We start from the raw sequence: 13,423 nt of genomic DNA, 5'->3' as shown, positions 1-13,423 counted from the left end.
TCTAAGTTATGACATTTCAAAAACTTAACCTTGGTTATGATTTCAATGTTGATGACGTCACTGCCGCTGCCGGTGGAAAAGCGGTGCCGACAGTCTCATTCTGCTATGCAGGCGAGACAATAAAATACATAAGGAAAAATTTGGCTTTAATTTTTCTTTGTGGAAACCTCTAAATAAAAGTACAAAGATGACATCTGGAGGGAAAAAGTGAAAATCTGAATTGAAATCGAGTGTTAAATATGCAAATAATGTTTTTCATGAATAAATTTGCATATTTTATTCATAATAAATAAATTTTTTCTTATACTGGCTTATGGTTAATGTGGAAAAGAATGAGCATGTCAAATTTTAGCGCGATCGCACGAACGGCAGCTGAGATCAGAAGGGGGCATCACTCCCCCCCCCTCAGTCCTAAATCTCAAATAGCCCTGTCCTTTTAGGGTTTAAAATCTACCACTTCTGTGCTATTGAATAAATACAAACATTGTCATAAATAATCTTTATTGGCCCTGCTGCAAGAATTATATGTATAATTAATGGTAACTTTGCTATCAACAGCAATAATGATGTAGATGTTCTATCACTGCCATCCCTATTATCAGCAGATGATAAAAGCTGTAAAACAAAAAAATCAATTTTTTTAAATATCATAATAGTAAAGATGCCCAAAACTGAAATAATACATTTATTTTCATTAAATACAAGTACAATACAAAACTCTAAAATAGTCCTAAATGTGACATGCACAAAGTAATTCTTATCATTATCATATCAGAAATGTCAAATTCTAAATCAATTCTAGATGTGCAACAAATATGCCCTATATTGCACGATTTAGTAGTTTAACATCAACCCAAATAATATCATAATTTTATTATTAGAACATGATAAAACTATGCACAATATATCAACATGTCAGTATACAACAGAAGTCAGGGCCCATGTAATACAGAGCATTTGCTATCAAATGGCAACAACTTAAAAAAAAAAAAAAGGTTAATAGTTAATATGTTGAAGAAAGAGCACATAGAACAATGATTTTGATTGGCCATTACAAATTTATGATTAATTGCAAGAAAGAGCACATGGAACAATGATTTTGATTGGCCATTACCATTTATGATTAATTGCAAAGCTTTGTGTCACAGGGCCCTCTAATTAATAATCAACATGTAAGATGAAAGAAAGAATATTTTCAAACAGCAAGGTCATACAATGAAGATAATTATGATTAGTTTTTGTATCAAATAGACTGATTTTTGTATCATAAGAACAGGAGCAAGATAGTGCAGATTGCAAGTTTCTCACAATAATAATACATCAATGAATAAGGAAAATTGTCAGGATTGTTAGCTATTAAATTGAATATTAGAACAGTTCAGACTTCCATTGAATAAAGGAAACAGAATATAAGAGTAATAGGAATATTTTGTACATAAAACATTTGGTTTTAATTATGCATGCTTCATTGCAGAATTCATTTTGGGTTATGAAAGTTAAGAGAAATTTCTGTGAAAAAAAGAAGCACTGCAAAAAGGATAAATAAACTGAAGACATCTAATGGATTTATTGTCAGCAAGACTAAAAGACAATGTTTAGAATAATTTCTTTTTAATGAGTAGATATATCAATTGACTGCCTGACCCGGTCACTTCTCTCTTTCTAAAAAATGAAGCCACCAGTGTATAAACACTGTCAGAGGAGAAACTATCATATTGGGTATAGTGTTTTGGTAGTTATGCTACAAGCAGTTTGTTTTTAGAAGGTGTTTTTTAGGGGGTCTCATCAGCTTATGAGTCTATTTATTCAAAAGTCAAAAAAAGTGTTCTCACTTTCAATTATATGTTGTTGTTTTTTCATATGACTGAAGCCAATGAAAGATAGTAGAGAATTCTTACCCAATGAGTATATAAAGCTCTAGGCAATACAAGTATCTTCTTAATAAATTTTAATTTTTGGCACCACAATCACACAACTTTTAGGTATATATATTTATGTCACCTTATTTGCATTCCTAATTCCCTTATCTTTGAGATACAATAGTACATGAACCTTACACATGTATACTGTATAAAAGGAATAAAACAGAACAACCACCTTTTTAATATGAGCTGCTTTGACAAACCTGTCATATACTTGTATGGTATACCACTCATTAACATACATGTACTACAAAGAAGACACTACTGCAAGTACACAATACGCTTTTAAAAATGAATTCAAACAAATCAGCAGTCTGTCAATAACAAAAATCTTATAAGCCCCTTTTACACCTTCATGGAAGCAACACGGATCATCCCGGATTGCCGATCCAGGGTCATCCGTGTACAGTCCGGCATTACCGTGTACAGTCCGGCATTACCGGTGCCATCCTTGATGTACCGGCACATCCGGGAGAAAAATTGAACATGTTCAATTTTTCATCCCAGAGTACACGGATGGAAACCATCCGGGTCCATCCGTGTAAGCCACCCTATACATTCATGAAGCTACCGAATGCATCCGGGAGGCTTCCTGTAGGAACCGGGAGGTCCTTGTTCATACTGGCTTTATCCGGGTCTAATTTTTCCATTGTTTGCGTACATGAACAAAAGTCTGTGTTCATGGCCATGTATGTGTACACTTCAGCCATTGCAAAAAGAATAGAAACTTCAATCTTGGCTAATGCTCTAGAGATATCCCAGTAGAGACCGTAGCCTCCCTGAAGGTTTGTGTAAGGACCCAGTAAGATCCGTGTATTCCGTGTTGACTCCCGGTAGCTTATCAAGCAGATCCCTAGTGCTACCTTGTCTATCCTTGAAGAAACCGTACTTTCCCATACGTTTCCCTGTAAATACCCATTTAAATCCGTATTCACTCCGGCCATGGTTGAAAAATATCAGTTTTGCACCACAGATCATCACGGACTGACATCCGTGATGGTCCGTGGTGCATCCTTGAAGGTGTAAAAGGGGCTTTACAGAAGATAAATTATTTTACCAATAACCAATTTTTTTTAAAAAATCATCTCTCCTTATGGGCACTGTAACCTGGTAAATATTGAAAGGAACTGATAAATAATCCATTTATGCAGACGAAGGAGATATCATACATGTAACATACATATGATTTATGAAATGCAAACTTCACAAAAAGGTATTTGAATATTGGGATAGTATGAATGTACATAAAATTATCTGCAAAAATATTCATGTATGAGAATTGTTCCTCTTTATTTAACCACTTCCTCATTATCTCATGTATATTCATTTCCACTGCCTTTTTTTAGTCTTGCCTTTTACATACATATTTCTTATCTCAGTATTTATGCAAATGTTACTATTTTCAATGTTTGAAATATGTAATGAGTCTATTAATTGTTTATACTTTGCATACACGACCAATTCAGCCATTTGGCTTCATGTTTTTTTAATAAACCTTGAGCTGAATTGAATTGGAAGGAGGCTATCTTAAAGAAAAAACACAAAGAAGAAGAAACAATATAAAGCCTATATTATCCATCCAGTACAAGTACTTGCACTCATTCATAAGCAGCCTTCAATAGTGGTAAATCCAAGCCATAGACATGACACACAAGGATCATTAACCAATGGGCAAACTTCATTCAGAACATGTGACCTGTAATAACACTAGTCCCATATCAACCGAATACCCATACAGAGCTGCCAAGTTGTATTTTGCATTTTCAGTATTCTTATCCCCCAAAATCAGTATTTTGACAAAAAAATCAGTATTTTTACCGTGTGAGATAAATATTTTGTATATTTCCCCAAAAAAGTGTATTTCATAATAAAATGCTTAGCGCACTCGCCCATCACGGCGCTCAAGCTGCATGCAAGCTAAAATGTGCACTGCTCTTGCAGATGAAACAAAAAAAACATTGAAACTTGTGTATATCTCACCCTGGTTTTTACAAAATGATTGAAAAAAAAAACAAGTTTCCTCAAATTACATTGATCTAATAACAATATTTGTGTACGTTTTATGAAATAGAGACATATAGAGATGATTTTTCTCAATAAATTAAGATTAAAAAAAAAAAAAAACATGTATTTTTTAAAGAAAAAACGTACTGCCGTATTTTGGTTGCAAAAACGTACTAAATACGGAAAAATCGTACTACTTGGCAGCTCTGCACATATATTACAATACAGGCAGATCAATCTTTTAACAGTAAGTACATTAACATATTGTATCTCGTCTGCTTTTAAATATTGACAGTAATACTTTGCTGCATTATTCACCAAATTCAATTCAAATACAGATCTGCTCTTAGCATTTTTAGGGCGGGTTTACATATAGTTTAATTTCTTACATGTTAGCTTTCAATAAAACAAGGTTCAGAATGAATGCTGATATTCTTAGACAGTTCCATAAAGTACTTACGATTATGAAAACCTTGTAATTATGGTAATTAACATGTAAACAAGGCTGAGCAACCAATCATAACCAAGTTTCCATGGTAAGTCCACCATTTTATGAAACAGACCCCTAGTTCAGTACTGGAAATGTTCTGATAATATCTTCACAAGATGAGAGACTTGTTAAAGTATAATATTACATATATTTTGGTGAAGCCTTCTGTCCTATGATTCCACAATGGTTGCTTTGATTTCATCTAGATAGTTGGACAATAAGCTGGAATCATTAGACTTTCCATCCACTGAAATACCTCCACCATCCTACAGAAAAGAAAAAAAATGGTTTTAAAAAATTATGAAAACAAAAGATATAGATGCTATGATTAAACAAAATAAAGCAAAATATGTGTACAAATATATATAGATACTTGATATTGCAAATGTACTAAAATTAATGGCTCCCCAAATTCTAAGTTGAATCTATGGGGGAAAAAAGAAGAAAACTTTAAAAAAAAATCATCAGAGTCAGGTGGATAATGACAAATGAAAATCTTTTCATTATAAGAAGTATTTGTCATTATTATTATTATACTTATTACACAGGGACATGGACCTTTCTTCTCTTGCCTCAAAAATGTGCTTGATTTTCATGATTTTGCATATACTGGATAATACTGAATTTTTATTCATCAAAACAGATTGTTAATTATTCTAATATACACTGTCCATGGTTTCAACATCTTCATTCGCAAATAGGCATATTCACCTTATAAAAGAGTGGGTTCCCAATTGACCGTCTTGCTAACCACCGTAGTGACTACAATAGTCCTATACACTTAAAGGAAAATGAAACCCTTGAAACTAGCTGAATCCATATCAAAGAGAAAAATCAAAGAAACATATTGTTGAAAGTTTGAGGAAGATTGAATGAATAATAAGAAAGTTATGAGCATTTGAATATTGAGATCACTAGTGCCATGTAGATCCTCCCATCGGCAATGCGACCAAGATCTGTGATATCACACACGTACAACTCCCTCATTACTTAAGTACTTATTTCATTTATATTCTCACTTTTAAAGAGTCTATCACAAGGTTAGGTGTTTTCTTTATGAGATGACAAGTACAGAGGTTTCACAACATTATATCATTGATGAATCGTTTGTCATATGATTAGAATGAGCAAAAAGAGATGTTTTGGGGTATATTTTCAGTGTCCGAATGGGAGAGTTGTACGTGTGTGACATCACAGATCTTGGTCGCATTGCCAATGGGAGGATCTCCATAGCATTAGTGATCTCGACATTCAAATGCTCATAACTCTTTTATTGCAAGTCCTATTTTACTCAAAGTTTTGTTGATCTTATTCTTTGATTTTTCTGCTTTCACAAAAGCTAACTTGCTCCAAGAGTTTCATTCTCCTTTAAACATCACCTTGACACTGGTATATTACTATCAATATATTGTACATGGTATTCTGGGATATTATCACCATAATCGATGGTTTTGATATAAAACTTTTTTACTGAGCTAATAATAATGCGAAGTGATCTAAATACATATCATCATGAACTGAAATTTTTTTATACTGACCAAACCCTGTATATGGCAAAATTAAAAACTAATCACTCAAGTAGAACACAGAAAACTTTTAGCATAAACTGCCTAAATTTGTGACAAAGCAAACTATCCAGACAGCTGTCCGATATGAGAGTCATTGGTCTAGGAAGGCAAGAGAATAAGACAGAAAATGTATATGACACGATTTCTGAGATCCTGTCATCACTAGTAACAAATATTTGCCGCCATTTTTATTCTAATATTTGAGTATGATCAGCTTGATGATAGTGACATACATGTACCCTTCAAATCTAATGACATTGCCAGCAATCCGAAGGACAGTAAATCAAAGGAAAAGAGTGCATTGCTCCAAAAAGCTTTCAATCCTACAAAGTCAACTCCAGTCATTGTATAATGAGCTTGTTGCAAATACCCTTAATAAGGGCACTGTAAAGGTATTGTGGCTCAGTGGGTAAGTCTCTGGACTTTGAACCACAAGGTCCAGGGTTCAAATCCCACCATAGCACCCACGTCCTTTGGCAAAGCATACATTTGCCACTCTCCATCAAGGTGTAGTAAATGGGTACCCAGTAGGAAGGAATTCCTTGAATGCTCGAGCGTCCGATCAGGATAGCCGTGCTAAAGCCGGGGTAATAGTATGCAGTGCTTAGAAACATTTGTATTAAGCGCTATATAAATGTTGCATATTATTATTATTGATAAACAGATAGCAGACTATCGAGAAAGACATAAAAAAATGAGCGCAGATGAAAAGTTGAAGGCAGACATACTCATTGTTGGGGACTCTATGGTGCGTCCCATCCAACCACAGAAGCTATCCAATGCAAAGAGCTCCAGGAGCTAAAATCAACATTTTCGAGAGAACAAACACCTCTCCATTCTGTCCACAATGTCATTCTTCACGTTGGTACTAATAATATATCAACCTGAAATTATCACGACCAATTTAGAAATACTTAGCGATTAAATCCTCAAAGAATGTCCGTTGGTATCATTGATCACAATCAGCAGGCAATGCAAAGATGAAATTGAGCGAATCAATTATGCAATCCAAAGAATCAAAGCTCTGAACTCTTCTTACCAATACATATCCAAATTTTGCTATTACAGTTCACAACCTACACAGATGACTAGGTACTAAGATCTCGGCAATGAAGAGTCAGCCAATTTGCAAATAGGGGCCGTCTCTAACACTGATTATGCTATTTGTTTACAAAATCTTCAAAAGGCACCAACAAGGTCTAAAGATTGGACTTTTAAACGTGAAAAGTCTATTCAATGAAATAGAAGATATTTGCTTCATGCTTCAGTCACTTAAGTTAGAAATTGTATGCATATGTGAAACTTGGTTGAATGGATCCATATACATGTAGAATAGTCTTGTTTCAGTACCAGACTTTGATATTACAAGACATGATGGAAGAAGAAGAGGATCAAAAGAACTCTTTGATATCATACCTACAATGTAAAAAAAGAGACTTGACCGACTGATGCTTAATATTTTTTTTTGTCGGCTATGGAATACAAACAAGTTTTTAACGCCTAAGTTGAAGAAGCTTTTACCACAACACCCAATACAAATATTGACGTACCATAGTCTTGACTAGCACACAGACTTGATGTCCCTTCATAGAGCAGCTAAACAAGGATGCAGTACGTTCAACCCTCTCTACCACCGCCATGTGAGAGAAGAAACAGACACGAGCAAGGACAATAGCAAAGTCTACAGAACAAGGGGCTGTGCTGAATGAGTTCTTGGCTGACAACTCGCCCTTTCCAAGAAGTTCAGAGTAATGCTCTCTGTAAAGACAAAACAAGTTAAAGTTTTTAATTTCATGAAGAAAAGTAAAATTTAATGTACAAAATGAGAACACAGAAAACACCAAAGGAGTGTTGCAAGAAACTTGCGATCAATTACAAATATATTTTGGGTTTCCAAACTCATTCATACATGTATATCTTGCAATATTTATTTTCTTTGCAATTGATTTTCTGGGCCCCCGTCTTACAGAGTTGCAATTGATCTGATCAATCACAACTATTGACGGTTCATTCATTCGTTGTTCTCTTGTGTAATTCTCTTTGTTTACTAAGGAGATTGTGCAAACTTCCTGTAGAAAAAAATATGGTATGGATGGATTTCCATACAGTTGAGATTGATTTGTTCAATCATACCTCTTTGTAAGAAGAAGCCCTAATCTGCTTCTGTCACCAAGAACTGTAAATTGATTCATGTTCAAGTCACCCAACTGAGTTTAACTGCCCCAGGGGAGTGGGGGGGGGGGGGGCATGGTGTTTGTGAGGAGAATAATGTTGCTGGCAGTTTCCATTAAAAACAGAATAAAACAACTAGAAAGGAAACAAATACATAAATACTAACCCTGCCCCTGCCACTTACTACATAACATGGCCTCCATTAGGGTTAATGGTCAAATAAATGAACAAAATAGCATGGCCTACATTAGGGTTAATGGTCAAATAAATGAACAAAATAACATGGCCTTCATTAGGGTTAATGGTCAAATAAATGAACAAAATAGCATGGCCTACATTAGTTATGTTCAAATAAATGAACAAAATAGCATACATGTAGGTTAATGGTCAAATGACTGACTAAATAACATTAGTTTAAGTTAACCCTAATTCTAAAATCACACGGCCATGTTACGGACCTTTGGATGCCTGCATATATTTTGGATAATGAAAATGCATGGTCTAGTTAGGGTTAATGGTCAAAGTACTGACTAAATAATATTAGTTTACGTTAACCCTAATTCTAAAATCACACGGCCATGTTACGGACCTTTGGATGCCTGCGTATATTTTGGATAATGAAAATGCGTAATTTTTCCCCCCAATAATGAAAATTTGAGCAAAAGTTTCCTACATTATGTGGAAGACACGGATTATTTATGGATGTTACATATGAATTACAGATGTTGCGGGTAAAACCTGCGGATGAGCCCATCCGCTGCCAACCCACTGACACGTGTCACTGACGACTTAGGGATGTAACGAATGACTTATGGATTTTACGTACGATACGGATAAGTTACGCTCGTGTCTGCGAATATCGACTTCCTCTGGCATGTGCACCATCCGCATATAAACCCACATGGATCGGAACTTGCTTCAGTCGCATTTCATCAAGTCTGCGAGCTAGAATACTTTGTTTTTATAAATGTTTACCAAAATGTGCTTTAATACACTTACAGACTGTTTTTTTTTTTCAAAGAAAGTTTTTATTCAATATTTCTCCACAAATTATATAATCAAATGCAAGCTGCATGTAATATGTTACAAACAATATTATACAGTGCGTCCCAGAAAAAACGAAACCGAGATTTAGCGATGATTTATCATAACTTAATCATAAATAAAATAGACAAATTACCTACCAATGTAAAGTTTAGAATCTCCTTTTTCATCTGGTATTACTTAGATTATTCCTTATTCACGCATGAGTGAGCAAAAACAATTCGAAGAAAGGATGCCAAAAACTCATTTGGAGGGGGGTATCTGAATTTCGAAAAGAAAATCACACGACTAAAAAGTTCAATATCTGCTCTTTTCTTTGATACCTTAATCACAGAAAAAGGTCAAGAATTAAAAAGTTATGATCCCTCGAAACAATGCTTGTATTTCCATAATTTCATTAAATAAACGTGTTTTCACCGGTTTCCCACAGAAGCTATTGCACGGTAACAGAAGACTTAATTAGGGACAGTGATTGAAAACGGACGGAATTCACGGAAAGGGCCTTTTGAAACGGAAAGTGGCATTTCAAACGGAAAATCACGGAAAACATATTTTCCCTCAAAATACACAGAATAGCAACAGAAATTACTCCAAAATCACAACAAAATGAGAATATTAAATGGCCAAAAAACCCCAGAAAACACGATCTCACTTCGCTACTATCATGACAATTCACACATCGTGACTGCACTCGACATCAGCACACTTGATTGTACCCCGCACCGTACCCGTACCCGGCCGGCCGGGTTGGGCTTCACATGCACACATATCGTTCAACTACATGTACACGGTCGTGTGTTGCTGCCCTCTACGTTTGAAGATGTACATGTAACAGCACGATATCGTGGTCTTAAAATCCAAGACGGCGGATTGGCAAAAGCCGTTGACTGATGATAACGATGTCCAAAAACCCCCCAAATTATCGATGAAATATCATTTCACCGTGAAATAATGCTAATAATATGAAAGGTGAGGATGTATACATGCAAAATGGGTGTGTAAAAATATTTTATGCACCCGCATAGATCCGATTAGAATGGATTTTATTGTGTTGTTGGTACAGTAGCAGATACTAATTTTGACCAGTGCGAGTGTGCGTGTTGTGATTTTGCTATTCAATGTGTAAACGGAATTGTCAGTTTTCCGTGTGTACAAAGTCTATGGGGAAACGGAATTTCCGTTTTCTGACATGCTGAAACGGAATTTGAGATTTTCTGAAACGGAAAAGGCAATTTTTTGAAACGGAAAATCACTGTCCCTACTTAATGCATGGCTGATCGTCAACAAAATGGAGTGTCGAGTGAGTTTGAACGCTAGCCTGTAAAACCTCTTCATTTTATGAAATTATTGAAATTCAAGCCTTATTTCAAATAGCCAGAACTTTGTTATTTCTTGACCATTTTCTGTAATTGAGGTATCAAATTAAAGAGCAGATATTGAACTTTTAAAAACTGTGGTTTTCTTTTTAAAACCCAGATACGGCCCGCCAAATGAGTTTTTGGCCTCCTTTCTTCGAATTGTTTTTGCTCACTCATGCGTGAATGAGGAATAATCTAAGTAATACCAGATGAAAGAGGAGATTCTAAGCTTTAAAATGGTAGGTCATTTGTCTATTGTATTTGTGATTAAGATATGATAAATCATAAAAGATAACATTATTTCACTTTAAGAGTGAATTTTTCACACAAAAAATAAAAAGGCAAAAGCGATTTTGTGTCTCGCCCACTTATGAAAATAACCAGAAATATCGTGATTTGCGAGGGCACACATCAGAATTATATCGAAACTTCATTTAAAATGACTGGGATGGAATAACACTTGTCATAAGAGCCTTGCACGTAAACTTTAATGTTGACCTAAAAATGACCTTTGACCTTACCATGTGACCTCCGACTGCAGCATAACATGCAGGTCGCCTAAGTACATCTACCTGTACCATCCAAGTTTTGTTGAAAAGTGACTTATGGTTGCGGAGTTACGGTAGGTGTCATAAGAAAGTCTTGCATGTAAACTTTAACATTGACCTGAAAATGACCTTTGACCTAACCATGCGACCTCCGACTGCAGCATCACATGCAGGTCCCCCAAGTCTATCTACCATCCAAGTTTGGTTGAAAAGTGACTTACGGTTGCGGAGTTAGGTGTCATAAGAGAGTCTTGCATGTAAACTTTAACGTTGACCTGAAAATGACCTTTGACCTTACCATGTTACCTACGACTGCAGCATTACATGCAGGTCCCCCAAGTCCATCTACCATCCAAGTTTGGTTGAAAAGTGACTTACGGTTGGGGAGTTAGGTGTCATATTAGAGTCTTGCATGTAAACTTTAACGTTGACCTGCATGTACATGTAAACTTTAACGTTGACCTGAAAATGACCTTTGACCTTACCATGTGACCTCCGACTGCAGCATAACATGCAGGTCCCCCAAGTCCATCTACCATCCAAGTTTGGTTGAAAAGTGACTTACGGTTGTGGAGTTATGTGTCATTACAGGTTTGTGACGGACGGACGACATTTGGATCCCTAAGTCTCGCCTTCACCTCTGGTGGGCGAGACAAAAAAATAATCTAAAAATCGACAAGGGGCATTCCCAAAATAAATGGGGAACAGTTTTGAACAAAAGAAACACAAATCAGAATTTAATATACCAATAGTTTTCAGATAATTGTTAACACCCAGGATAATATGGAGAATCTTACTGTATATTGTAAATATCTACATGTAAATGTTCTTGATAAAGAACATAAATTTTGTCTCAAGTAACAATTGGTTTTAAAACAATGTTCCATCATTTGTTTTGTGAAATAGCGTAAGTTTTTCTCATCACATATTTTATGAATAAATTAATAAATTAATCCTTTCATTACTTTGTTCACGCCAGTTTCCACTTGGTAATGAACATCTTTTTAAGAGGGTTTTTTTTTTGCTTTACCATTGGACAGGTAAAGAAGACATGACACAATAATAACCAAGAAAGTTACAATGAATATCTGTTTCCATAATATCCGCAATGTCAAACATTTTCTTTAAGAAAGTGCTTGGTTTAAAAGATAGCAATTATTGTTCAGAAATGTGATATATATGTAATACCATGTCATGGTGATGGAAAAAACCCTGTTATTTTCCTTTCAATATTGTATAGAAAAAAGGTGGTTTTAGATGTTTTAAATGATTTTAAAACTTCAACCCCCCCCCTCGAAAGTGTCAAAAAGCCATAGACTTGTAAAAAAGTTATTACGTGTATAAAGCCCATTTGAATATATTAAAACTTAAAAATTACTTAATGATAATTAAGTGTGTGGATCAATTACATGTACATATCTTCTGTACTGTTCAGATGGGTTTACATATCTCATGTATTTTACGAATGGATAATGCATATTCTGCCGATGCTTATAATTCATCTGCAGCAAAATTGTTATATTTTCAAAATTGTTGCTGCTGATCTGGGGATTGAGTTACGGATGGATACGGATACCATAAATGTCAGTGTGACTGTAGTATAAATTAACTGGGCTATTTATTAATTTGGTCAGGAAACTCTTCTTCAAAGGATTATTATCAGATATTTATTTTTTAAATTGGCAAAATCAATTTTTTTTAATGTATTTTATTGTTTTTGAATTTCTTAGGTATTTCTTTGTTTTTTACTTTATGTTTTTCATTGTTTTTTCGATAGAAATCGTCGCCAACACTATTTCAGTCATAAATAACCGGAAATCTATTGCTTTCATAAAAACGATTCATTTATGAATTTTGGCTATATACAGATTCACATTGGATTTGCATATGAAATCACATGTTTGAGCAATTTTGGATCTAACATGCACTTACAAAGTGTTACGCAACTTCGGAACCGCATACTTGGTATCTCACAAATTTGGTCTTAAAAGTTGTGTGAGACTTGGAAAGAAAAAAATTACAAGACATTGCGATCTTTTCGCATCACAGATTTATTGTGAAAAATGTGGAGGGGAGGGGGATAGGGTTAAAGGTCAAATAATAAGAAGTTTACCTGCTGCATGGTGTGGCTAGCATATATGCAGAGACTGGAAGATTAACTTTGAAATCTATCTTCTCGCTGGTTGAGCCTTTATCATCCTATATTGGATAAACAAAAAGAAAGGCAACTCTAATAGTTATGAACACAATCGTAACTCAATTGGGGAAGCAATTTTGGGACGAGAGACCCAAGGGTTACAAGCAATGAATTATTTTT

At 35.0% G+C, this 13,423-nt stretch overlaps 1 protein-coding gene across 1 annotated transcript in view; it reads right to left on the bottom strand.

Moving 5' to 3' along the window:
• Nucleotides 1–484: 484 nt before the first annotated feature.
• The window catches only part of LOC129270684 (AP-3 complex subunit delta-1-like), an 80,102-nt gene continuing 67,163 nt past the window's right edge, over nt 485–13,423 (bottom strand). The window contains exons 30-32 of the mRNA XM_064106430.1: nt 13,220–13,305; nt 7,535–7,742; nt 485–4,682 (exon numbers count right to left, since the gene is read on the bottom strand). Of these exons, the coding sequence (XP_063962500.1) occupies nt 4,587–4,682; nt 7,535–7,742; nt 13,220–13,305 (390 nt within the window). The 3' untranslated portion in view covers nt 485–4,586. The remainder of the gene's footprint in view (nt 4,683–7,534; nt 7,743–13,219; nt 13,306–13,423) is intronic.

Source organism: Lytechinus pictus, chromosome 11 (assembly GCF_037042905.1).
Source record: "Lytechinus pictus isolate F3 Inbred chromosome 11, Lp3.0, whole genome shotgun sequence".
NCBI classification, from domain to species: Eukaryota; Metazoa; Echinodermata; class Echinoidea; order Temnopleuroida; family Toxopneustidae; genus Lytechinus; species Lytechinus pictus.
The sequence above is the reverse complement of the archived record's forward strand: the minus strand, read 5'-3'. Positions and strand labels throughout refer to the sequence as shown.